The sequence below is a fragment of the Cinclus cinclus genome, chromosome 8 (genome assembly GCF_963662255.1).
Source record: "Cinclus cinclus chromosome 8, bCinCin1.1, whole genome shotgun sequence".
NCBI classification, from domain to species: domain Eukaryota; kingdom Metazoa; phylum Chordata; class Aves; order Passeriformes; family Cinclidae; genus Cinclus; species Cinclus cinclus.
This window is the reverse complement of record NC_085053.1, coordinates 22218159-22244841: the sequence shown is the minus strand read 5'-3', so window position 1 is coordinate 22244841 and position 26683 is coordinate 22218159. Positions and strand designations below refer to the sequence as shown.

Here is a 26683-nt window from a genome sequence, read left to right as displayed (position 1 = left end):
AAAGTTTCTTAGCAGCTGTTATGTTCTGTGAGTACTGGTGGAGTTGGACTGGAACTGAGGAAAGAGTTATCCTTCCAATGGATATTCCAAGCTGAAATGAGTCAGAAACTGGATAATTCCCAGAAAACATTTATTCTGAGCCAAGTTGAACAAGTTCCCCAGAGCGGTCCAGCCCATTTCACTATGATTTTGGTATTTTGTAAAACATCTTTAAAATTCTTTCAGAGCAGCATAGTTAACATGCCTCATTTTGTAAATAGTTTTAAAAAGAGCATCAGAATGTTTGGTTACAAATACATGAACACAAGACACATCTGTCAGGATTTATTCTTTGTCATTTTAATCAAAATGGGGTCAAGGCTGACAAAAATGTTTCTTACCATTTTAGAGAGAAAACAGTTCAGTTATTAGAATTTCAGAAAAGACCCAGCCTGCTTGAGAGCTGAACCTGCTGAGAGTGAACCAGTGCAGTTTTGCTCTTGCAAACAAAGATGGTGCAGGTCTTGCTGGGGACAGGAGGGGACCCTTTGACTTGGTTTAACTTCCTTTTTCTGGGATGGTCAAACTGAAGGGCATGTTGTGGATGCCACAACAAAATCCCAAAACAGCTGTTACAGGATGACTCTCCTTGTGAAAAGGGTCATGGCTTTCATCTGAACTCCACTAGTGGGTTTGATCTTGGTCTTGGATCAATTCAGGTGACAAAATTGACATGGAGAAGTGAATATTGACCTGCGAGTCAGGCAGGTCTGTCTCCTCTGCTGTGGACTTGAGATTTGACTTGGGACATCCCTCTACATCCTTCCTTTATGTTCCCTTGGATTTGTGGCCTTGTGGTGGCAGGAGGAGCTATACCTCAGATTCACAAAGCATGTGGAGATGCTGGAACATTGATAGGAGAAGAGTTTTCCCCAGCAGCATCCGGGCATCTGGAAATGCAGCTGTGCCTGCTGAAAAACTTGCCCTTTGAAATGCCAAGTCAGTGCAGACACAGCTGTGTCTGTCTGTGTTAAATATTTACCAAATGTCTAAAGGGCAGGATCAGGGCACAGATCCCAGTGCACAGGCAGATGTAGGAGGCCAATATCCTGACATTTCCCAGCACAGGCAGAAAACTCTCCCACATCTTCTCTGCCCATCACAGAGGCTGTGGTGCTGTCATGCAGGCAAAGAACCCAACTCTGCCTCAGGAAGTGCTTGCATGGATTCCTGGAGGCTGGACGAGGATTGGGAGAGGGCTGGGCAGTGCTACATGCTGACTCTGCTCACGCGCATCACTCTGCACTTTCTGGAAGCTCCTGCTGCAGCCAGCACCATGGAGCAGGAGCAGGATGAGCTGCAGGCATGTCCCCAACCTGCAGCTCTTTCCACACCAGCAGTGCCATAGCTGAGGGGACATCCCACAAGGAAGGGTGTCATTGGAATGGACATGGGAAAAGGCCAGCTCAATTTGTTACCACATTGCTGCCAGCTCCAGAATGCTTCAAGGACACCAAAGCCAGATTTGTTCAGAGTCCATAAATTTCTCTTGTTAAGAACTAAGATAAGAACATTCCCAGCTGACACAAACTATGACACAAAACAGCAGTAAACTGTTACAACTGCTAAGAATGGATGTGACAATGGAAAACTGAGCACTAGAGGACCACTTAGCCCTGAAAGGAGAGGGCTCTTCAGCCTCCATTACATATCCAGTTCCACACTTGGCTGGAAGCTTGCAAATTTTTGTAATGCACAATCCATAGCTGTCCAAACACTTTTCCCAAGGACGGGACCCATGGGGAGGATCCACAATCCAAAAGCAACAGAGGAGACTGCAGACAGACCATGGCGGATGCTGGCTGGGCTGTTGCCTTCAGCTCAGTGTGCGGCTCTTGGTACTTGTAGTGTGAGGCCTCTGTGCTGGAAAAACGTCAGACACCAGTCATTCCAATATCTGGTGGAAATAGTTTGCTTTCTGGACTGCAAGCCTGTGGGATTTTCCACTCCTAAGGCCAAAGTGCTTTGTCACAGGGTGGAACAGCCTCTCCTTGCGGTGCATGAGGACACCACAGCACTGCCAAAACATCCTCTGGCCACCATGGCAGCAGCAGAAGGGACTTGGTGAGCCCAGGGTACCCCACAGCTACGCATTCCCTCAGCATACCACACCCCAGCCCTGTGCAGGGAAGCCTTGTTATTTCAAGCTGTTTTTCCTCTTCTCCCATTGTCCTCTCAGGCTACACAGGAAATAGGAAAGCAGCAATTTCCTTGCTTCATTTGTTCCTACAGTCCTCCCCAGCAAAGAAATTCCCACAGTCCAATAAACCCAATACCCCAGTGAACACAAAGTTCATTGGCCAAACTTTACATTCTCCATTTGGTGGTTAATCATTTTCACTGCACACTCCACCTACAGTAGCTTTTCAGGGGTCAGCTTTGGAATGGACTCTCTGAACTATTTGCTGACCCAGGATAGTGGTGCTGGGGGGTGGGAGGGCCTGGGGAGTTAGGGAAGGTCTCCTGCACCTGCCTGGCTTTTCTTTCTCACTGCATCTTTGGAGACCACAAATACACACAATGATCCAGCAGCAGCTGAGACAGCTCCTGCCAGAGGGTAAGGTGGACACTTCTGCTGTCCTCGCCCTGCTCGGTGGCTCTGTGGCAGTCCTGGGGGTCTGGAAATGGCTGGGCAAAAAGATGGTCCAGAAGAAAATGGAAGAGGCTCGGAGGACTCGGGACGAAGGGATGAAGAAAATGGCAAAGGCTGTCCAGCAGTTCAGGGAGCAGGTAACCCGTCCTCCTTGGGGGTCTGAGTCCCACTGGGGTGCCTGCTGATGCTGTCCTTCAGCTCTTCCTTCCAGCTCATGGCCCCATAGCTTTTATAAGGAGATGTGCCAGCAGCCCTCAACAAGAGGAAAAGCTGCCTTGGGAGCAAGGGAGATCACTGCCCTCCTCCAGCTGGATGAGATGTGGTGGGAGTCTACAACTTGGGGAATGTGAATTACTCACTGAGAAGAGGTTTTTGAACATCACAGGTGATGATGCCCTGGATCTTCATTGATCCGAACCCCAATTCTTTCATGATCTGGAAATGTCTCTTGCCAATAATGGGTAGAAGCAAGAAAGCTTTTCCCTCTATTTAACTCTAAGTTTGCACATCTCTTCACACCTTTGTCTCTAAAACTTGGCTTCTGGACAGCTTTGGGGGTGTCTCCAAAAGCAGCATTCTCCGTCAGTGGTACTTCCCATCAGGCTGCCCAGATTCCTGGTCCAACTTTGCATTAATGAAGTACAGGGTTTTCAGAGGCCCCTGGGAGCAGCCAGGACATGACCTGGGGGTGAATGAGCCAGGCACTCAGCCAGCATAGCCCTGAATTCCTACTGCAACATCATTTCTAACCACCTTTCCTTTCTGCTCCATCCACTTCTGAATACATACTGGGTAAACCAGCTCATGTTTATACAGGTAACACACCTGGAGACAAAGCATACCAGCTACAAGTGATACATATAGCTACAACCTTTTTTCCTTAAATATAGACCTATATAAATATAAATATATTATATAAAACCTCTAAAAACCTGGTGGCACTGAGAACTGTCACTTCTTTACCTGGTTAGACCACCTGTGAGTTCCTGCTGATTTCCTTGCAGTTTGATGGGCTTGAGCTGTTAAATGTTTGTTCTCAGACCAGGCTGTCCTGCACTGCCTGTATCTGTTCTGAGATAAGCCTGAGACTTGTGTGCAAGGACTTCGGTACCTTCTGCCCCAGGGAGTGTTTGTTCAGCTGAGGTTACGTCTTGGTCAGTGGGTAAGTCCCACCATGCCAGGAGGAAGGCATTGCCACCTCCTCTCCTGCAGTGGATGGATGAAGCCCTTCTACACCTGGGCTCCTATGTTTACATCCTGTTTGTGATATCCAAACTCAGGATAAAACACTTGGCTGGTCAAGGTCTGAACCCCCACATGCAGGATCTGCCTTTCCAGCAAGCTCTGTTGATAATGTTGACAAAACTTAACATCCTTATCCCCTGATCCAAAGGGTAACTGGAGCTGCTGCCCTGGATCCCCCTCACCTTCCCTTTGCAGGTCCCCAGTGTCCAGAGAGATGCCATTCTGTCCCTGCCCCTTCTGGAACTCGCTGGAAGGCTCCAGGAAGGGTCTCTGTCCCCCAGGACTGTCCTCTACACCTACTTAGAGAAGGTCAGTGCCCATCCACAGTGAATGGACAAGGCAAATTTTTACATTCTCCATGCCATGGTGTGTGGGCCATGATGAAAAGACTTGTTGGAGCTGGATTACAACCAGCCTTTAATATAGCAGATATTAAGAGAAAAACATGCTCTGTCTCCTGGGTCAGATCCACCACTGGACAGTCCTTTGAGATGGCTTGAGCTGGGATGTTCTGGGGAGGGGGTTATTTTGTAGATCAAGGTAGCTGCTGAATACAGCTGTGTAATGATGCTGCTCTTATCTAACACCTGCCCCTCCACAATCCAACAAAGGCCCTGGAAGTGACCCAGCAGACAAACTGCTTGAGACACTTTATCCCAGAGTGTGAGGAGCAGCTCCAGGAAATAGAACAGCGCAAGGAGAAAGGGCTGCTCTATGGCATCCCCGTCAGCATCAAGGATCACATCGGCCACAAGGTTCTTCCCTCTGTGTTTGTGAAGTGTCCTGTCGTGGGCTGGGCTGGGTGGAGAAGTGGTGAGAGTGGAGAATGGGGAGGGGGCCAAATCCCTCCCTGCTTGCACCACAGGAAACCTGGCTGGGTCTGAAGCAGCTGCAACCCTCACTCACTCCCCCCACACAGGGATGTGGGAGAGAGAATAGAAAGGGTAAAAGTGGGGAAAATTGTGGGTTGAGATAAAGACAATTTATAAGGTAAACTCTGCACACAAGCAAAGCAAAGCAAAACAAAACAAGTAACTTGTTCACCACATCCTGTGGGCAGGCAGGTGTTCAGCCACCCCCAGGAGAGCAGGGCTCCATCATGTGTGATGGTAACTGGGAAAGGCAAACACCATCACCCCAAACATCTCCCCTTCTTTCCTCTTCCCCCAGCTTTATATGCTGAGCAAGACTCATGAGCATGGGACATGAGAATGTCCCTCTGGTCACTTGGGGTCAGCTGTCCTGACTGTCCCCTCCCAACTTCTCATGCACCCCCAGGCTGCTCACTGCTGAGGCAGTATAAGAAGCTCTGTGCAAGCCCTCAGTGGTAATAATAACATCCCTATGTTTTATTATTATTAATTATTATTATTATCCCCACTGTTTACAGCACAAAATCCAAAACACAGCCCTGTAGGAGCTACTGTGAAGAAAATAAACTCTACCCCAGCCAAAAGCAGCACAAACCTCCATCAGCAGAGAAAAACCAGGGATGAATAGTTACAGACACAAATGATTTCTCCTCTGATACATGACACAGTACAGGCTGCACTAAAGTTGAGGGCTTGAAGCCCAAAGCAAGCCCCAAATACCGAGGCTAACTGAAAAAGGCTCAAACATTTTGTTTAAATGGGATTATTCCTTCCCTGAACATCAACTGGTGAATTTACTTGGGCAGCTGGGTTTGATCCTGAGCTAGTGCACCTGTGGAGTATGGAGTTGCATTTAGGTCAGGGGAGAAAAGAAGCCAGAAAAAGAGCAAGGAGAGCTTCAGGAGAAGATTTAACCCGATGAGTGCTTGGCAAGCACTCTTGGCAGCCCTCTGCCAGGGATGGAAGGAAAGGGAGTCCTCTGAGCAAGGGCTTGCAGGGGAGTGGGCTGGTGCCAAACACAAAACCCCTGAAGGAACACCAGATGATCCTTCCAAAAGAGCAAGAGAACTGCACTGACCATGTCCCTTGCCACTTCTCTCTGCAGGGCCACTTGGCAACCTGTGGGCTCGTGCAGTGCCTGGGCACTCTGATGGAGGAGGACAGTGTCCTGGTCAAGGTCCTGAAGAGACAAGGGGCCATCCCTTTTGCAATGACCAATGTGCCACAATCCCTCTTCAGGTGACACATCATTGAAAATCTTCCCTCTACTTGTGCTTCTGAAGGAAAATCCCAGCCTGTAGGTCCTTGGCTCCTAAGACATGGCCTGGAGAGTCCTTCTTCCATTACCTGGCAACTATCTCAACTGAAGGAGCTGTCAGATGAGATAAAGGGGGGGAAAACCTACCATAAATTAAGAGAAATGCAGTGCACTTGTGCATGGGTGGGAGAGCAGAGGTTTGTGGGAATGAGCTGTGTCCTAAGGGATTTACAGGATGAAAGGACGGGGTTGGCTATGCCACACAGGCTCTCTGCAAGGGACAGCAAACAAACCCAAGGCATTTGGCTGATCCTCACAGCCTATTTCCTGGCTTTCATCTCCCCAGCTATGACTGCAGCAACCCCATCTTTGGCAAAACCTTGAACCCCTTCAATGCCCAGAGGAGTCCGGGGGGCTCCTCAGGAGGGGAGGGGGCTCTAATTGCAGGGGGAGGCTCCATCCTGGGCATCGGCTCCGACATGGGTGGCAGCATCCGCCTGCCCTCCAGCTTCTGCGGGCTCTGCGGCCTCAAACCCACTGGGAACAGGCTCAGGTGGGTGCTGGCTCTGCCCTTCCAGCCCTGCCCATGGGTGAGCATGGCTGAAGGGGAAATGCACTGGGTGAGTGCTTGGAGGGAGGAGAGAGGGTGGCTCTTAAAGGGAGGCTTGCTTTGCTCAAAACCTCTCCCAGGAGATGGCATGGTTAGATTTTGTGGGAAATGGGTATATTTTCATTGTAAATTTAGCCTGGAGTTAAAGTGTTTAAATAATGCCAAAATGGAACAGTTTTGGTTAAACCAAAACTAAGATTTGTTAGGGTTTAGATTTGGGGGGTTTTTTTATTATTTTGGCCAAAATTTCCTGTTTTGCACTACTCAATTCAAATTTTTGAAATAATTTCCTTCTGTTTATGATCCTGAGCTGGAGACCCCACTATGCTTTTCAAACACATTGTGAATATTTCCCCATTAGTGAAATGACAATATACTCCTTCTTTTCCTGTAGCCTATCTGGAGTGACTGGCCCTGTCAATGGCATCCTGGCAGGTACATGTATTTTAAATTCCTTTTCTCTATATCCTGTGAAGACCCTGGTGTTCTTCTGCAGGCCAGAAGAAAACCTGAGACAACAAAGGCCTGTCTGGAGTCCATCTGAAACTTCCCTCATTGCCTGCTTACCCCAGTGTGGCTGTTCAGAGGGGTGGGCAGTGTTTGGCCCATCCATCCATCCATCCATCTGCTCAGTGTAGGTGTTTGTTCTTGTCCCATCCAGTCCCCTGTGCCCTGGGGCCCATGGCCAGGGACGTGGACAGCCTGGCCCTGTGCATGAAGGCGCTGCTCTGCCAGGAGATGTTCCAGCTGGACCCCACCGTGCCCCCCATCCCCTTCAATGAGGAGGTGAGGTCTTCATTCAGCAAGCCCTGGTTCCTTCCAGGGTGCCACACACCCTCTTGAAGGGTCCAGTTATCTTTACAGTAGTGGTTTACAGTAAAATAGCTCCCTTGAGGGCACAATTCACAATTCTAATTTAAAAAAAAAAATAAATAGGCAGATCAGTAATTATCCTGTCTTCTCAGCTGGAATGCAGCTTTTTGAATTGAGAAGATCCAGGAAAGAGCAGGGAAGATGACACTGGAAACAAATAACTGGAGATCTTCAGGGGAAGATGAGACAGGATTAGAGACTGCTGCAGCAAATCTCTTAACTGAGGGTGTTCTCTTTCTCTCTGCAGCAGACCAGCATCAGGAGGTTTCTCCACCTCCACACATTTTAGCAGTGGTTGAATCCACTTGTCTAGAGTGGCTTTGCTCCTGAAGGAGAGCCTGGAGAAAAAGGCAGGAGTAGACATTTGAAAAGGGGAATTATAGACAGCAAACCAGAATATTAGTCACTCCTTAGCATTTTGAAGTCTTGCCCCCTTCTTCAGTGAGTGTCAGCATGGGAGCAGACCTACCCCCAGCAGGATGGGTGTTATGAATGAGTGATTTAGATCACTTAAAGAATCACTGCCAAAGGCATTGGGAAAAGCAGGTTTTAATATAAATTTGCAAAAGGGTGACACAGTTCAATGGGAAGGTTTACTGTGTTACTTATTATGAAGATGGAGGATACAAAGAAAAATCATCTTAGTGTCACTTTGGAATGATTTGCATGGAGACTGGGGAAGAAAAGGACAAAGATGCAAAGGGCAAGGAAAATCCTCCCTGAGTCACAAGGTTCAGAAATTACCCCCTTGCTTTCCAAACTCCTGACAGAGCCTAGTCCCAGACTGGCCAACAGTCCATATATAAGAATTTAATAGGGAAATACAAGGAGTAGGGGAGACCCTTCCACTGCATCACAAGGCTCAGAGAGGACCCCCCTTGCTTTCTTGATGTAGTGTGGGTGTGGCTGGATCCAGTCTTAGTTCCAGAGCGGGTCAATGGTGTATGTCTAAAGGATTTTCACAGCAATCCCATTAGGAATAGGAATGCTAAACTGGTGTCTGTTTGCTCCAGGTGTACTCCAGCTCCACTCCCCTGCGGGTTGGCTACTATGACACTGATGGCTACTTCCCACTGCCCCCCTGCATGAGGAGGGCAGTGAAGGAAACCAGGAATGCTCTGCAGGCAGCTGGGCACCAGGTGAGCACCACCACCCCCTGCTCTTCTCCCCAGGGTGTCCCCAGCCTAGCTGCTTGCTGAGGAAATCACCTTTCAGAAACCAGACATAGTTCCCAAACACATCTGTGGGAAAAATTACCTGGCTGAAGTATGGGATTATGTTCATCACATAACACTAAGCAGAGATCCCTGTGCCTAAGAGGGCAGTGCATCTCTGGGCAAACAGCAGGAATAATCTCATGGGGAGATGCCTGGATGGAAAATGGCTGAACCAGGGCTTCCCTTGGCACATGGAGCCCAGGGAGGTGCTTCTCTGCCTGTGAGGAAGATCAATCCACATTTGGGTCTTGGAAACTATTCACATCCCCAGACTGCCACATAATCTTGTGTTTTGGTGCAGCTGGTGCTCTTCTCTCCTCCTCGGATCCCCTATGTCATGACTGAACTGTTTCTGAAGACGTTTTTTGCTGATGGAGGCCGTACCTGGCTGGATGTGTTGTAAGTAGGAGCCCCTCTGGCAGCAGTGCTGCCAACACCTCCATCCCCACACCGCGAGCACGGCACAGGCACAATGAGGCCAGCTCTCCCACCCCAAACACGCAACACTCAGGTCTCTGAGAAAGGGCAAACAGCTTCTCTGGCATCCTCTTGTCATCTCTCAGCACAGGAAATATTGTAGATCCAGGCTTGAAACCACAGGTGAATTCGTGCAAGATGCCGAGGCTGGTGAAGAAGCTGCTGGCTCTGCTTCTTAAACCTCTGGTGAGACCCTTGTCCCTCAGGACATGAACAAGGGCTTCCCAGGGTGACTCAAGTTTCTGCAGCCCCATGTCATGTCCCTAAGGAGCCTTGTGCCTTTCCAGTTTCCCCGCCTGGCTGACTACCTGAGTGCCTTGGCTGGAATGAGGTAAGATGGCATTGTCCCCAGGGATGTCCATGGAAATGGGTGATACCTTCTCCTCTAGGTGTCCATGGCTGGAGGGGACTAGATTCACAACAAGCTGTGATCTGCTGTCTGCAGGGGCTGCCCTTCATTCCTGAACATGGCTTCACTGCCCCCAGTGATATCCTGACAGGAATGAGGCACTTGAATGGATAAGGTCATTACAGAAAGCCTGTGGAAGAGATGAGTATTAAATCCAGGTCCATCAGGGAAACCTTCTCTCCAGCACTTCCAGACATTTGCTGCTTAATTGCTTGGCCAGATGCCAAATGAAACTGTAGGAGGACTGTGAAAGCTGTATTGTTTTAAGCAATTGCTAAAATCAGCAGGTCTTATCAACCCAGAGGACTATTTAAGCAATTCCTCCTCCTCTTAAAGCTTTAAGATGTTGCTATGATTTCCACTTGCAGGTCAGTGAAAGAGATGTGGAATCATCACCATCGAATACAGGTGTGTTTCCAGGATTTTTGTCTCGGCGTCATGTTACAAGTTCAGACTTTGTGGCAGGCACCATGTCAGAGTCATCGGTTTGGAAAGGAATTGGGCAGGGGAGAGGTTGCTGGAGAGGAGACAGGATGGAAGGAAAGGCACAAAGAAGGATAGGAATGGGGTGGATGGGCTTTTGAGTCAGCCCAGACAGAACTTCATTGGTTGCCTGCAGTGCTCGTGCCCAGGTACAGCAAAAGGCTGTCCTGGGAGTGAGGATGGCCAAAGTGAGACCTTTCGAATTCCTGGCCACGGTCTGGCCAAATGCTGTGGAGGCAAACACATGCTCCTCTGCCTCATCCTTTGAGCACCACTGCCTGCTGCTGCCTCCTCAGCTGTGCCTGGAGAGGCTGAGAGGCTCCAGGCATGGATGTGGACCCTCTCCTCCCCCAGGAGTACCGCTCCCAGTTCATCACCCAGTGGAAGGAACTCCAGCTGGACGTTGTGCTGTGCCCTGTCCTGGGCCCTGCCTTCACCACGGGATACCCTGGAAAACTCCTCAGTAAGTGAGTCTGGGGTCTTCCCAGGAGAGCAGAGAAGCACAGTGGCTGAGACTGGAGGGAAACAAACATCCACTACCCTGGAACTTCACTGCCCACCCAAACATTTCATGGGAATTGGGAAGGAAAAGTAACTACAGAGAGCTCTCTAAGCAGGTGGAGACAGGCACATAGTTCCTAGGGGTTTCAGTGAATATGGAACGTGTAAGTTTGAAGACAGGAAGCTGTGACTGCCTGCATCCTCTCCTGCTTCTCTCAGCTGCCATCTCCTCCACAATGCTGTACAATGTCTTGAACTTCCCCGCTGGGGTTGTTCCCGTCTGCACCGTGACAGAGGCTGATGAGGAAGAGCTAAAGCTTTACAAAGGATCCTGTGATGACCCCTGGGACCGGGCACTGAAACAGGTATGGGAAATGGTGGAGCAGAGGCTGCTGACGGGAGTTCAGGTAACAGTTTCAATCATGTCAGGGGCTCCTAAATATCTCAATTATATCAGGGGCTCCTAAATATCTCCATCACTATGGGCACAGTGCAAAAAAAAAAAAAAAAATTATCTTCTTTATACACCCCTTGCTAATCCCCAAATCCACCTTGAAGACACCCCTTGCTTTTCTCCCAAGCCCCAAAGGTAAGTCACTAATCTTTGGGGGGACTGAAGGATCTATGGCAGGCTGGGTAGACTGAAGCCAGCAAGGAGCCATGCAGCAAAGCTTCTGGGAGCAGGTCCTTTCAACAGCCACAGCCACACTGCACTTTCCTCCCGCCTACAGCCAGGCCCAGGCTGCCAGGGGAGCATGGATCATGAATGAGGATGCTGAAGGAAAAGGGATCTGCCTACAACACAGCTCAAAGCAGAGCTGTAGGGGGGAGAAGGTTTCTCAAACGTTACCCAATATTTGGGAGCCATTTCTATCAGAGAACAGCAAGAGCCTTCCCTCTGCTCAGCACACTAACAGGGCTCAAACTCCAACCTCCCCACTCTCTGAGATGAGCCACAGGCCTAAACCAAGTTCCCAAAATCTGGTGGAGGTCCGAGCCCCCGGGTGGCCCCTCAGTGCTTGTGCACCCGCTGCAGGCTGTGGCAGGAGCCCTGGGGATGCCCGTGGCCGTGCAGTGCGTGGCTCTGCCGTGGCAGGAGGAGCTGTGCCTGCGCTTCATGAAGGAGGTGGAGACCCTCAGCCGTGACAAGAGGGTGCCATAGTCACCGTGGTCCCCAAGGAGAAGAGACAGTGCTGCACGACTGCCACCAGCAAGTGCAGACTACACTGAGGAGGGGAGGAGGAAGGAAACGCCACCTCCTGACCCTTTCTTCTTGCCAATAAACACAGATCCTGTAAGGAACCAAGATGCCCTGCAGGACTGGCTTAAGATAGGTTCAAACAGTGCTAAATCGAGGAACTGCACTTCTGGCAAGGATGGCCATGGATGTGGGTTCACCCCCTTCACCCCTATTTCCACCAGTGCTGCCTCCTGCAAAAGCAGGGTGGTGCTGAGAGGAAAGGATTACAGAAGTTCAATAGTATTTTCTTGCTGGCACTGGAGTAACTTCATATGGATGTAACTGGGGGCTGCCCTGTGAGGAATACAGCTGTGTCCATTGCTTCCCACCACTGTATTTTGCTCACAAAAATGAAAATATAATTATTAGGCAACTCTTATCATAAATTCCAGTAATCCTTCACTGATTATGATGATTTTATAAATGAAGTTACTACTCAGAATCATACAAATACCCCCCACTGGACATTAAATGACATCTAGCATGGGAACATTCACACTTATCCACAGCCTTCCTAGCTATGAGGGATGGCAACAACCACTGGCCTCTCCACAGTACCAGATCTCCAGCATCCCAAACACATTTCCCATCCCACAGGAGGGACACTCTTATGAACCTCTGGTTTCAGGACCTCAGGCTGGTCTCTCTGAAGGCACAAGATAAGCATAGGCAGATGCAACTCATTTATGCAGAGGGTGAGATCTGGAACAGAAAGGCTGAGATTCCCCAGATGGTGTTTGTTAACCCAAACCTGCTCATGTAGGATCAAAGCAGTCAGACAGGAGGAAGAGAGCAGGGCCATTTATCCTGCCCCACACAGATGGATAGATCACTCCCTCTGATAAGACCTCTCTCTCTTTCCCAGATTAAACACCTCAGTCTCAAACAGATAAATATTCAGAAAACACCACAGCAGGTCTTTCTCATTTACTTCCTATGTCTGCAGTAAAAAAGCAGGCTTCTTTTGGGACATTTTAGAAAGAAAAATAAATATAAAGCAGTTCTGCCTCCCCTTAAATATTGGGCTATTTCCTGACAGCAAACAGGGTCTGTGGCCCCTTCTACATCCGACGTAATTTGCAGAAATACATTGGCCCAAAGTTGGCTGTGAGGTGAGGCAGGACAAGCTCCCCGAGCCGGCAGTCCGAGAAGAAGGAAAACGTGTCCTGGAAGAGTGTCCGGAAGTGGCTCAAATCCTCAACGTGGACAGTGATGTTGAACTGGGCTTCTGCAATGTTCAGAGCCCTCTCCACCACACACTCATTCTGTAGCGGGGACAGGGAGCACGTGGAATAAACCACATCCCCTCCTGGCTTGGCTGCCAGGATCCCAGCCCTGCAAGCGAGTGGAATACACACACACGTCACAGGAGGACTCCAGGGGAGGGACACGGCCATTCCCACCCACCAAAACTGGGAAGCCAACAGGAGCTCATAGAAGTGACAGACAAACCCCACTGAACCCCACAGGCTCGGAAGTCTGTGTCACTGCAACATGAGGAGTGTTTGGGCCAGGGCAAAGAATCAAGCAGATACTTATATGGATAAAGAATTTAACATGGGAGATGCTACTGGAGAGCAGCTGGAAGGTGTAATCCTGTAGTCGCATCCAAAGGAATGGGATATACGTACAGGGGAAGAGATTCTTGCAGTTCAAGTGCTGCCGTGGGACTCTCTAATCTGCTTCCTTCATGCCACAGCACACAGTGACAAGATGTGGCATTTTCCAGTGCCATATATCCTCCCTGGTGGGAGGACACCACCTGTCCTGTGCTGGGATAGGTGAGCACTCAGGAATACTCCAGGGCTGACTGCCAGGACCCAGGAAACCACCACCTGAAACAACTCAGACCCTTCTCCCTATATCCTACATCCTATATCCTACCTCCTGCTGGAGACAGAAGGACAGTGATCTGACCAAGAACATTTGCACTTTCTTACACTTACTGTGATTTGATTTGTGTTCCAACTACTGCCAGAAAACTACACATGTCCCAAATTTCCCAGCTGGGGACAGAGTAAGAAGAGGTTTCAGTGCTGGAGAGCTGCTCCCAGCACCTGGGGAACACAACACAACACAACTGAGCTCACTCACATCAGCAGCTGTAGCTGCAGCATGGGCAGCATCTGACGCTCTTTGGTTCGCCTCTTGTGGAAGATGTTGTTGTCCTCCTCCATGGCAGAGTGTCTGTCTGTCGTGCAGGGAACATCCACCAGCACCTGTAGCAGCAGAAGTCCCACCTCAGCCCCCTGCAAAGGTCAAGCTCAACGAGTCCCCTCCTGCAGCAGCCCCATGCTCACCTCCTCCACCCCTGTCAACAGTTCTCAGTGCCTAAACACAGGGTACACCACACTGTAATCATCTGGCTGCTTTGGCATTTGGGGAACATGCAAAAATGGTGGAAAACATCCTGCACTAACTGATGTCCTCATTTAATATCCCTGCTCTGTGTGTGTCCCTGGCAATATCCCTGCAGCACACACGGGCATTGCTGCTGCAGCGATGCTTCCCAGAGTACCCAACCCAGCCCCTGGAACACCAAACCCAGCCCTTGTGGCTGGACATGGCTGAGAAGCCAGAATTATCTAACCTTCACATTTAACCCCTTCCAGGTGATGGACCAGAACAGGATTTCTAAGGGGTATTACACAGGCAAATAAAGGTAAAACACTAGATGCACATATACACCAGATCCTGCAGGAATGGACAGGAGGAAATATTACTCCTTATGTGGCTTGGTCTTCTCTCTTTCTCTGCATTTATGAAATGCATTTACAGAAAACTACACAGTTATATGGAAGGATAAGCTGCTGTTCTCCTCAAAAAGAGGAGGGAAGTGAATTTGCTGGGTTTATCTTCACTGGTTCCCAAACACATACCTTATGGAAAGTGCCACCTTCCACCTGGTTCCAGTCCCTCCCATCGTAGGACGTGACACTCACATTATCCCTGACTTCTTTGGGGACATAGCTATGGAGAATTTGGTACAGCCTCTTTGTCCGGGAAACGGAGATGTCGTTGGCTGCCAGATGCCCTGACAAGACAGAACAGACTCACTGGGAATGTCACTTTTGCAAAAACACACCTGATTCCCAGCTCTTGCACACAGAAATTACTAATGGTCAGACACAAATAGGTGCAGTACACTCCTCCTGCCCTGTTCTACACATGGGAACAAGGCAACACCCATCCCCACTCACCACAAAACCCAGTCTGCAGCAGAGCCAGAGTCTTCCCACCCGGAGCAGCACAGAGGTCGAGGACAAAGTCATCTGGCCGCACGTTGAGTGCCAGGACAGGCAGGAGAGAGGCTGCATCCATCAGGTAATAGTCGAGGAGCCCCAGAGCATCCAGCCTGGAAATCATCAGTTTGCATAACAAAAGCAAATGTTGGAGGGGAAAAGAAAACAAAAGAGCAGTTGGAAGTGAGGACACATGGAAGCAGCCCCTGAGGCTGGTGAAGACTGAGCAGCAGTCTGTCAGGGATGTCTCACCGTGCAGGGCGGAAGCGCGTGATGTCACCCCTGGGGAAGGTGTAACACTTGATTTTGGAGCTGATGGAGGTGCAAAGTGGTGGGGACATCTTTGCCTGCGTCATCATTTGTGCCTGCATCACAGTCCTGCCCTCACCAGAGCCCTCCTGGCACCCTCTGGCTTCCCCCACAGCTGCACCCTGCTGCCAGTGCTGCGCCTTTTGGGGGGCCTCAGAAATGAAATCGGTGGCGTTGAGCAGCTCCAGCTCTTGGGGAACATGGTCAACAGCAGCAAAGTTGTTGAGGAGGGCCCCATACTTTTGCTCACAGAGCAGGCCAGCACGGACTGAGGGCCACAGGGCCCCCAGGTGCAAGCTGTAGCTGGTGTCGAAGTGATGCAGTGCCAGCCGTGTGGATGGGATGCGTGGGGCCGTGGCAGCCTTGTGGGGAAAAATAACACAAGTGTTAAAAGACAGAATACCTCAATATGCCCAAACCCAGCCCTCACACACACCCAGCCTTCAAGTTCTTCTGGGAGAATCCAGCACTAGGTTCTGTGCTGCCAGAAGTCCACGAGGCCTTTCTGGAGTGTGAGTGTGACAGGACCCCAGGGAATGGCGTGAAGCTGTGACAGGGGGCTTATGCTGGGTAACAGGAAAAGGCTTTTCACCCATGGGGTGGTTGGGCACCGAAGGAGCTCCCCAGGGAAGCGGTTACAGCACCAAGCCTGTCTGAGTTCAAGACAATGCTCTCAGGCACAGGATGGGATTGTTGGAAGCGTCCTGTGCTGAGCCTGGAGCTGCATCCTGATGCATCCCTTCGAACTCAGCATACTCAGTGATTCCACGATTCTGTGAATGGCCGAACGTGGCTGGGGTCCCGGGTGGGCACGGCCGCACACAGAGCGGCGGCAGGAGGGTGCAGCGAGAGCTGAAAGTGGGGGATGAGAAGGGGACGTGCAGCGGGGTGCAGAAGGGTTAGCGCGCACAAAAGCGGGGTGCAAGGAGAGCCCTGGGGTGAGAGTGCTCTGGTCCCACCCCGGCTCAGCTCACCCACTTCTCCTTGTGCCGGTGCCGGCGCGGTCCCGCTCCCGGTCCCGCTCCCCGGAGCAGCAGCGCCGCCGCCGCCCGCCCCCTCCCTCCCAGCGCCGCCATCGCCGCTCGCCTTCCGGGGCGGGACCGGGACGTGCTCGGGGCACGGCTGGGAAGGGCTGCGAGCTACCGGGGCTCGGGGAACCCGGCCGTGTCCAATGATCTTTAAAGGTCCCTTCCAACCTAAACGTCCGGTAATTACTGAGCTGGGTTTGGGCATCAGCCGCGGAACCTGCGAAGAAGGATCCGGCAACAAACGCACAGGCACAGCTGGACCCTGCCCTGTGCCACAGGGGGAAAAAAAAAAACCACACCGAAACCTACCGGAACTTACGTGGTACGCTTACCCTAGCAAAGGGACCATGAACATGGATACATTGATAAATAACAGCCAAATTTATAAGGTGGTGGCTTTCACTCCACTTTGAAGAATAGCCGAGGAATTTTCTATCCTGTGAGATACGCTAGCTTTCCTCCTACCAAACGTTCTGTCTCGCGAAAGCAGGCAGAGCACGGACAGGACAGTTCCAGGGTGGGCAGAACAGGCTGGTAACTCACTGAGAAAGGTTTTAGCTCCCCCCGGGTGACCCTGACCGGGGCTTGAGCAGGTGAACCACCCCATGCGCCTCCACAGCCACGTGGCTGATTTCGTGGGCAAGAAGGCAGAGCTGGCTGCTGCCAGGAAACTCTTCCGGCCGCTGGCAGAAGCAGACCAGTGAGGGACAGGTGACAGCTTTCCCCGAGAGTGGGGAGGAACTTCTCTCCTAGAAAAGGGTCACTGCCTTCAGTCTAACTTAGAAGATACTGTGTGAACAACACTGGTCTTGTGGGGCTTAGGAATAATCTTTGTGGCGCCAACAGACAAATTCTTCCCCATGGAATCAGGCTGCAGCAGCTGTCCATCCTGCCAGCACAAAAACGACATTCCCTTAAGTGAGGAAAACTCTTGCCCTTAACTGGGCTCTGACACCCACTGATCTCATCTTAACCCAGTACAAGTCAAAAGCAAGAGAACTAGGAAATAAACACAGGGCACTTCCACAGGAACTCTTAATGTTTAATATGGAAAATTACAGAACATCAACATATTTATTTTTTTTTGCACAGCTGCACATCTTCCAGGAGCACCAGTGACAGGCTGCCAGGAAGCTGCTTCATTCATGCTCAGCATGGAGGATGGACTGCAGGAAACAGAACTGTGATCCAGGAACTGCTGGCACGGGCTGTTGAAGCAGATGGACAACCATGCCCCCCCTTCACTTCAGCTTACTGAAAAGTTTGTGAGCAACCTGGAAAGAAAGAGAGCCCTCGGTAACTCATGGTCTAGGGATAGAAATCAGCAAGGTGTCACCACCCACCCTCACTGAGCCACCAATGCACACAGCTACACAGCCCTGGCTTTTGCTCTGCAACAAGTCAATCAAAAAAGCTTTTGAGATGCCTTACAAAGCTTTAGGTCAGATTCAAAAGGTTTAACTTTAAAATGGCAAATACAAGACAGAAATAGCCAAGTGCCATTTGCAGGGTACAAATAGGGAGTTTGAGTTATTTAATTGTTTAATAGCGTACCGAATCCCAGCTAGATCTGCTGTCAAAAGGAGGAAACAAACATTAAAAAGAAAACGGGACTGAACAGCCACCACAGCTCACACTCAACCTGGCAGCACTGTCAGCAGCGTGGCTAAAGGCAGCTCGGCTCAGAGTCGCAGCAGGGGCGCTGCACTTACACAGTGGTCCCTGGCGTGCAGGAAGTCAAAGAGCTCCTCTGTGCACTGCTCCTCCGTCTCGGAGCGGGAGGACACCCGCGCGTCACACAGCTCCAGCCGCTCCCGCGCCTTCACACACTTCTCCGTCTGCTCGCAGTGCTCCCGCACCGTGGTCAGGGGGTCCTGCGGACACGGGGCTGCGCTGAGCACGGGGACACCCCGCACGCCTCTTCCCCCCGAGCCCCAGCGCTTTAAGAAGGAGCCCCGTATCCACAGCGCAGCCCGGCCTCCCCACGGAGCTCTGCATCGCCGGCACAGCGCGGCCCCGCCCGAGCCCCCCGGGCCTGCTCGTCGGCGCTGACGGCCTCGGGCAGCCGCCCTTAGCAGCTGCGAGTCCCCATCGCGGCTCCCCGTCTTACCACGAGCTCTTCCTCTTCCTCCTGCGGAAAGAAAAGAGAGCACAGCGTTACCGCCCGCCTGCCCGTCCACGGGTGCCGTGCGGGCCCGGCACAGCCCCGCTCTCACCTCCGGCTCCCCGCGCTGCCCCATGGCGCTCCCGCCGCACAGAAGGACTCCACAGGGTCACCCGCCGGAAGCGCCGCCGCCCGCTCCGGAAGCGGAAGCGCTCCCTCCGCAGGGCGGTGCTTAGCCCCGGGGTGCAGACCTTCCAAACATGGCAGTCGGCAGGGGCAGCGCGTGTGGCGGCTCCAAGACGACTATTGCTGTGCTTCTGCCTTTCCTTTCCTTTCTTCCTCTGTGTCTCGGCCTATGAGACGACTCGGCCAGGTGCTACTGCCGGCCTGTTCGCCGTGCCGCTCGACACGACCTCCCCAACATGGCCGCCCGCTCTGGCCGCTTCCTAAGATGGCGGCGCGGTGCGGGCGGTCCGTGCCCGAGGCGGCGATGGCGGCCGAGCGGCCGCGCAGTCTGTTTGAGCTGAGCGCGGTGGCCGTGAGCCGCAGCATGGCCGCCCTGGAGCGGGACGTCTGGGGTAAGGCGCGGGCGGCGCGGGGCGGCGGGGCCCGCGGTCCGGGCCTGCCCGCACCCTGCCGCCCTCTCCCTCTGGCTCTCCGCAGCGCTGCCCGGGCACCTCCTGCGGGGCCTCCTGCCGCTCCTCACCGTCTTCCATCTCGAGCGGGCCGAGGACGCCGCGCGGAGAGCAGGTGACACCGGCGGGGACGGCGACGAACCCGTGGGGACACCCCGCGGGAGGGACGGGCCTCTCAAACTGATGGGGTGAGAGAGTGGATGTCCCCTAGCCTGGCGGGAGGAGCCCACACCGGGAGAGAGGAGCCCCGACCCAGAGGGGTCCCAGGGACGCCGCCCTGTATCCCACACCCGGACAGGCTCGGGCTGTGCCCCCGGTATCCCCATCAAGCTCCAGAGCAGCGTACTGGGAGAGGGAGAAGGGTGAAAGCGCGTGGTTGATGATTCTTTTCCCCCAGGCCTCTCAACACAGCCCATCTGGCGCAAGCTGTGGGACGATGTGATGAAAACCAGGCCACCCAACTCAGAGGTGAGGAAACGCTTTGGTGGGAGAAGGGGCTCAACACAGGTGCCCCGTTTCTGCGGTTTTCCATGAGGTTTTCTTTCTGGCTGCCTCCAGTCAATTCCTGACACCTGTTTATAGCATTTGTAGAGCTCTGGACCAAGTAATGGTAACAACCCTGGTAATACAAACATTTTGGGAAATGTGATTTATAAAGGAAGCATAGTGCACAGCCACACCCTTCATCTCCCAACAGTGAGTTTGCCAAAAGAGCAAAATGTTTGTCTTCAAAGAGTCTCACATAAACAGGATAAAAACAGTATCTTATATCATGTTTATACTTACACTGGCAAAAAAATATGCTGATGTGTTAGAAAGCATGAGAAAAATAGAGAAGACAGTGATTTTGAAGAATGGTTTCATGTAGAAAAACTGAAGCAGCTTCATTGCTTCATCATCATAAAAGAATAATTAACAGACAACTTAATGATAGCCAATAAATAGATGCTCTGGAAGAAAATTGCTGGTAACATGGTATTTATTAGGCAAAAAAAGGGGCCCATCTTCAAACCACCGAGTGTTTAAATTAGGCCAGAAGGAGGATGAAGAGAGCAATGGGATTCACTCAGGTTTTCAAGGAATCCACTGAGGAAGGATGCTGAGAACTAGAGAGGTAGTCTCAGTGGAGCTAGCTTTTTGGACACCAGGTTAGCAGACAGCAAAAATCTAACTTAGAAAAACCAAGAAAAATGGATGCTTGATTTTTTTGTTCCTACACCCTGTTGTTCAATTGCAGAGCATAACATGCTGGAGGAAGAAGTTCCTTGAAACATTCTTCTCCAACGTCCTCCATGGTGTCTTGGATGTTTCCTCTGACTGGCGCCTCAACGACCGTCACTTTTCGCCGCTGCTCCACAGCTCCCCGCACGTTTCCCAGCTCACCCTCTGCAACATGCTCCAGGGGGCCGTGGAACTCACTGCCGAGCACAACCACAAAGTGCTGGAAAACCTGGCTGGCTCCCTGCGGATCCTGAAGTTCCAGCACCTCCTCTCCTGTGACCAGTCCGTCAAGCGCTCGCTGATTTTGCTCCTTCACCGGCTGATCCACCACGGCTCTGTCAGCCAGGTGTCCATGTATTCCTGGCCTGTTCCTGACACGGTTCTTCTTGTTCTCATCCTGACCATGAGTGCTGGGTTTTGGCGCTCGGGAAATGCCCTTGCCTGTCACAGCAGCCTGTGCGGCCTTTGCAGAGAGGAGGACAAAGCCCAAAGCCAGGAATCAGTGCAGGAGGGAGCAGGGAGGGGCTGTAATGCTGAGCGGGAGGGGAGTGGTGGTGAGAGCCAGAAGAGATCCCCAGAAGAGGCTGATGCTCCCATGAACTCTGTCCTGTCTGGCCACAGAAGTCCTCCCCTGCAAAACCCAGTGTGTGAGGAGACAAGCAGTGAGGTGCCCTTTGGCCACACCAGCATTCAGGGGGGTTCTTCCCCTCATACCAGCTCAGAGCAGCTGTCCTGTCACCCCATTCCTCTAAAGACACGCAGACGGCTGAAACCTGCGGTGGGGAGGAAACGTCGCTGCCTCAGACGGAGCAGGGGACACTATGCTGACCCAGAAGATCTGTATGATTTTGTTTTTACTGTTGCTAGAGAGAATAATTCAGGGTTACTGGACAAAACCACAGAGGGAGAGAACACTGAGAACTGTATTAGTTCCTCCCCAGGATCTCCATGCACTGGCCATGCTGGCTGTAAGAAAAGAGGAGGACCTGCTGGAATCCTTTCTCTGAAAGCTGCTCACCATTTCCGAAGTGTCTCCACGCTGGAATTGTTCTCCATTCCTTTGACTGGGGAGACATGTCGGACTCTGAGTAACCTGCTGAGTTCCTGGGTGTCTTTAGAAAACCTGATTCTGTCCTACAATGGTCAGTGCTGTGAATAAGGCACTTCCTTCCAGCCCTGCTCTTATGGTCTGCGCTTACTGCTCGGGTTTACCCTGGGTTAATTTTCACTGGAAGGGTCATTTTAGGAGTATTGGTGCCCCATCTTGAGAAAGGTGTTCAGTTAGATGTTTGAGTTTGGGGACTTGAGGGAGTGAATGAGATTTCTCTGTCCCAAAACAGCTCCTGGCTTTGTGCTTAAACACCCTTCAGAGAGGGCAAAGGGAAGAGCCAGATCTCCATATCCCACGCACAGAGCGTAGCTTAAGGATGTGTGGGTAAAGTGGTCTGTGAGTTTAGCCCTTGAATTGGGCTGCCATTGCTGCAGCTCCTGCTTTGCATGTCAGTGCCAACACACATGGCTGACACTTCTCTGTACAAATGCTCTTCCAGGCCTGAATGCCAACATCTCCTGCATCCTCTCTGGGCTCCGGGCCCTGGCCCACCACCCAGAGTGCCGTTTCCGTGTGCTCCGCGTGAGCGACGTGTTCTCCCACGTGCCCTGCATGGAGCTCGTTCGCTGCATCCTGAGCGCCCTTCCCCAGCTCCACACGCTCTCGCTCAGCTTCGACCTCAAAAACCAGCTGGAGGGCAGCAGGCCAGAGGTGAATCCAAATTGCAGCAAAGCAGAAATTCCAGGTAGGAATCATCATTCTGAGTGATGGCCAGGACTTGGCAGGCTTGGTACAGGCTTCACTCAGTGCTGTTATGGTGGTTTGTTGTTAGGCACTTACAGCCTTTCCTTCCTGATTTAGTTGTTGCAGTTTGTCCCTTCCAGTTTCTGTGGAGCCAGAATCATGGAGAAAATCTTTTATTGCTGTATCCCAGCCTGCTGCAACATCAGCTTTGTACAGGGCAAGTCATAACCTCCTACCTGTGACTGTCCATGGGGAACCTATGCCTCCAGATGTGTAAATTGACTGGGGGCTTCTGTTTTGTCTATCCCATTAACTGTGAGGCTGTCAGCCTTAGACACACCCTTAAGCAGAGGGAAAGCATCCTTTGATGATCACAGTAGCACAGGAGATGGCAAAGCACTGCCCAAGCCTTTGGATTACTGCCTGGGAGCTACAGCAGTGTGTGCTCAGCTCACAGGTCTCCCATTACCCTTACCAGGCCTTGAACTGCCAAAAAAGCAGTGAGCAAAGCCTGAGTGAGTTTGGAGTGGGGTCAGGAAGGGCCTGTGCTCTGGGTGGACAGTGACTGGCTTGTCCATTAAAGGGTGACCTTTTCTCAAGCATTGGTGAGCACAGAAGTTGATTGCCCTGTGGTCTGGCAGGAATCCTGGAGTGAGCTGTAAATGATTGACATTACCCCAGGTCTGAGTTGCCAGAGCTCCTCAGGGCAGGGCACAGTGCATAGGCAATTTCTACCAACCTAAAGGATGGTGGTGGTGGATATGCAGGCTTCCTTCTTGCTGTAGCTACACTGAACACAGGCACAGCAGAGCAAACTCTTTCACTGTTTTTTCTTCCCTCAGAAAGCTGCCTGGAGGTGCTGGAGATCCGATTCCCCAGGGAACCTCTGCACACTGCGTTCCTGCTGCCAGTGCTCAAGGCATCCAAGTCCCTCCAGCAGCTGTCCTTTGACAGTGCCACACTGCCCTGCCCCCAGGAGCTTGGGCTCCTTCTGGAGGTGCTCAGAGGTACTCTGCTAACCCATAGACAGCATCACTGGAGCACACACAGTGTAGCTTCCATACTGTGGTCTTCCATTCTCCAGCATAAAGCCAGCTTAGGTGTGTCCCATCTCTTCAGTGTGGACATCCTTGCAGTCTCCTGAGAACAGGAAATGGGTGTCAGCCATCCCACATGCCATGCTGTGTGGATGATCCTGCACAACATAAGGGTTCCTTTTTGCGTATCCACAAACTACCCACAGTCTAAGCCAGTTCTGTGTGTTAGCTGGTAGCTGGGTCAAGCTCCAGTGCTTTACCTGAGAACTTGTTTTGCTTTCAGAGTGTACTCCAGATTTGAAGAAGCTGAGCTTTCATGATGTGAACCTGGCTGAGCACCAGAAAGAAGTTCTGCTTCTGCTTCAGGATCCTGGCCTACAGGGTACAGCCAGCTCCTGGGTGCTGTTGCTTGGAAAGGTGCTGTGGGTGGCTGCTTTTTGGCTGGCTGGCATTTAAGAGGGGATCTTTGGATGTGGAAGGTTTAGCCAAATGTCACAGACATTTGGAGCAGATCTGCAGGTACTGTCAGAGGGGACACATGCTCATGTTCCTTGTGCCAGTGGAGCAGAGGAGCTGCTGGCAAATCCTGCAGGGAAGTGTCTGCAGTCTCATCTATAAAACAAAGATTTTTAATCTGTAGAGCACATCAGCCTGGATGAGCTGACAGAGGCACTTGCTGGGTGTGATCTCTGCTCTCTTCCTGACACAGCAGAAGTGCTGTTATACACAACCTAATGCTGGGGGAGCTTTGTTCTTGCATGTGGATTAGGGGCTGGCTTGTCTGCAGAATGTAATTATGGAATAATGAAGCACAGGGAGTACTCATACATACTGTAAATCCATTTCTTCATAGAAATTACATTTTCCTTCTGCCGGCTGTTTGAAAGCTCTACTGCTGAGTTTTTGTCAGAAATAATCAATACAGTGAAAAGAAATTCATCACTGAAGAGCCTCAAACTACCTGGGAACCGCCTTGGTGTGTACTCTGGGGGAGGGGGGGGCCTTAGAGCAGCTCTCTGCAGGAAACTTTGGGGCTGGAGTCAGGACCATCGAGAGCTGCTGAGCACACTACATAGATGCAGGAACAGGGGGGGGATTTAGTTCACAAAATAAGGAGCACTGGATCCATTTTTAAAGGTAGAATTTCAGTTGCATTCAGCAGTGTACCAAGGTGCTATGTGGAAATTACGGCTGCTTTTCTCTGCAGCAAATGCAAATTCTACCAGATCACCAGATTTGACCGAACACTGATCTGCTTCAGACTTTAACAGGAACAGATCCAGCATCAGATGCACTGCCTCTGATTCAGAGGCACAGATTTTTCCCAAGTTTGGGCAGTTTGTGTCTTGACAACTGTTGGCAGCCACTGGAGGGATGAGAACAAGTAAAGGAGGAATTTATGGAGGAAAAGAAGTGGAACTGAATTTACAGAAGTGATAGGCTTTTTGAATGACAGGCCAAGTAGAAATGTTTGAGAAATTAATTGTTTTCTGTTCTTTTAATGAAATAAAACAGAAAGCTTGGGATAACTTGAGTATACATGATTTCTAAAACAAAGCTGCATCTAGACTTCTCAACCAAAACCATTATTTTTCTAGGGAAACAAACTACCCCATCAGCAAATGTTTTCATTGCCTCAAACACTGCTCAGGGGGATAAGTCACTTGATGTCACTGAGGGGGATACACTGAGGGTGCAGAGGTGGGCATATTGTGTTGCATTCATATGCTTGCAGACTCCTTTTCTGCACTACTATCCCAGCCCTAGGGCAGTTTAAATTTTAAGACAGTTTCCAATTTGCATCTAATACTGCCTTTTCCCCTTTTAGGGAATCACAGGCTGGTTGCCCTTGCAGACATTTTCTCTGAAGATTCCTCCTCTTCTCTCTGCCATCTGGATGTCAGGTATTCTGCTGCTCTAAACACTGAATTCCTGGTTTTGGGACGGAGAGAGCTGAACTGGGCACTGACAGCAGAAGCGGAGCATGGCTTTGTTCTTGAGAGAATGTGTGCCCAAGAAAAGCTCAGAGAATGCTGCAGTGGGTACATACACCCTCAGGGACCTCCAGGATCTCTCAGACATTTTACCTTTAGAAGGAGTCAAACTTCATCTTTAAAGCAGCTTTGGTTTACTGCTTTCTTGGGAGCCTCCTGCAGGCCCTCCCTGAGCTGTAGGTTAGGACCAAGATCTCTACCTACTTTTGATTCTTGGGCATCAGCATGAACAGCTCTGTTCCCACTGCTCCTTCATAGCAAGGGAATGCTGTTACTGTTCCTGGCACATGCTGAGAATGTATCTGCATTCCTTTCCTCAGCACTGGTCTTCAGTCAGAACTGCTACTCTCTTCTTGACCCCGAATGCCCTTACAGATAGGCAGTAACCTTCACGAAGCACACAGGAGTGACATTTCTGCAATACTAACAACTGCTTTGCTTGATTCTGCCCCCTTCTTTACATCCTTGTTGTTCAGGTTGCTCAGAGTACATAGGCTTGACAATTTATTTAACCATGGCCAAACTCCTGCAGCAGGCTTGAAGCCTGAGTACTGTGCTGCTGACAAGATTTAAATCTGGCATGCAACTTGATATTTATTTATACATCTCTGTATAGGGAATTGACCTTTTAATCTCCTAGAAATACCAGACTCTGACACATGCCCTTCAGATTTTCTCAGCAGGAAGAGATAAATGATCACTTACTGCTGAGTCTTGCACTGGGACCTGTAGGTTGGGCCAGGCATCTTGGTCCAGAGAGTTGACAGCTGCAACATTTTAAGGCCACAGCTAGGTGGCCTTAAAATGGCATAAGTCAGTTGTAAGAGGTCTGGATAATGAGTTTAACTTGGCAGTTGTTACCACCTTGGTTTAAAAAGGTTTCCAGCCCTTCATACTCAGTTTTGTTTTTCATGAGAAACAGATTTTGTACTGCTTAAAAAGGTGCACCTAGCCTTGAAACATGCTCAGGTACCTGCACAGGCAGTTACTATAAGGAACAGGAATTTAAAATGCTCTAATTATAGCTTAGACTCTTAATGTTTTTTTTCTTCTTTCCCTGGGAAGCTCAAATTGCATCAAACCTGATGGGCTCCTGGAGTTCACAAAGAAGCTGGAAGGCCACATCCAGCAGAGAGGGGGACAGCTTCCATTCACACACCTCCGCCTCTTCCAAAATTGGCTGGACCAGGATGCAGAAACTGCGCAAGAGGCGCTGCGGCGTCTCAAAGCCATGTGCAGCGTGGTCAATGATGCTTGGGACTCCTCCCAGGCCTTTGCTGACTACATCAGTGTCATGTGAGGGACACAGGAGCAGGGCCAACAGCTGTATTTCCAGGTGATCTGCCATCTTTTTGAGTATTATAAATGGGACATACATCAAATGAGCTTCTGAACAAACAGTTGTTTGCGTCAGTGGGTGTTGTGACAAACTTGGTCTTGTTTCAGCTAACGTTTCACCAATAACCATCTCCAGCATGGGAGATTCAAAAGCCATTGGGTT

The 26683-nt window shown here is 50.8% G+C and overlaps 4 protein-coding genes across 4 annotated transcripts; 2 read left to right on the top strand and 2 right to left on the bottom strand.

The window, feature by feature from the left end:
- Positions 1-2535: 2535 nt before the first annotated feature.
- Positions 2536-12766, top strand: LOC134047016 (vitamin D3 hydroxylase-associated protein-like). Its single transcript, XM_062497941.1, has 16 exons — positions 2536-2769; positions 4073-4186; positions 4489-4632; positions 5855-5988; positions 6354-6560; positions 7012-7052; positions 7279-7403; positions 8504-8629; positions 9009-9106; positions 9271-9370; positions 9472-9515; positions 9962-10001; positions 10431-10539; positions 10797-10942; positions 11614-11730; positions 12683-12766. The coding sequence occupies exons 1-16, from the start codon at positions 2560-2562 to the stop codon at positions 12764-12766; spliced, it is 1839 nt and encodes a 612-aa protein (XP_062353925.1). The 5' UTR covers positions 2536-2559.
- NSUN4 (NOP2/Sun RNA methyltransferase 4) lies at positions 12704-16444 on the bottom strand. Its single transcript, XM_062497939.1, has 6 exons — positions 16343-16444; positions 15312-15730; positions 15018-15172; positions 14697-14851; positions 13912-14036; positions 12704-13152 (listed from the first exon to the last, which is right to left on the bottom strand). The coding sequence occupies exons 1-6, from the start codon at positions 16442-16444 to the stop codon at positions 12879-12881; spliced, it is 1230 nt and encodes a 409-aa protein (XP_062353923.1). The 3' UTR covers positions 12704-12878.
- A 973-nt stretch (positions 16445-17417) lies between these two features.
- Positions 17418-18685, bottom strand: LOC134046751 (cytochrome b-c1 complex subunit 6, mitochondrial). Its single transcript, XM_062497484.1, has 4 exons — positions 18613-18685; positions 18507-18527; positions 18109-18270; positions 17418-17670 (listed from the first exon to the last, which is right to left on the bottom strand). Exons 1-4 carry the CDS (start codon positions 18634-18636, stop codon positions 17638-17640), a joined length of 240 nt encoding a protein of 79 aa, XP_062353468.1. The 5' UTR covers positions 18637-18685; the 3' UTR covers positions 17418-17637.
- Positions 18686-18951: 266 nt separating this feature from the next.
- Positions 18952-26482, top strand: LRRC41 (leucine rich repeat containing 41). The gene is made up of 10 exons (XM_062497434.1): positions 18952-19078; positions 19164-19250; positions 19533-19603; positions 20373-21498; positions 21907-22152; positions 22994-23158; positions 23472-23570; positions 24042-24164; positions 25017-25092; positions 26248-26482. Exons 1-10 carry the CDS (start codon positions 18952-18954, stop codon positions 26480-26482), a joined length of 2355 nt encoding a protein of 784 aa, XP_062353418.1.
- The last annotated feature ends 201 nt before the right edge of the window (positions 26483-26683 follow it).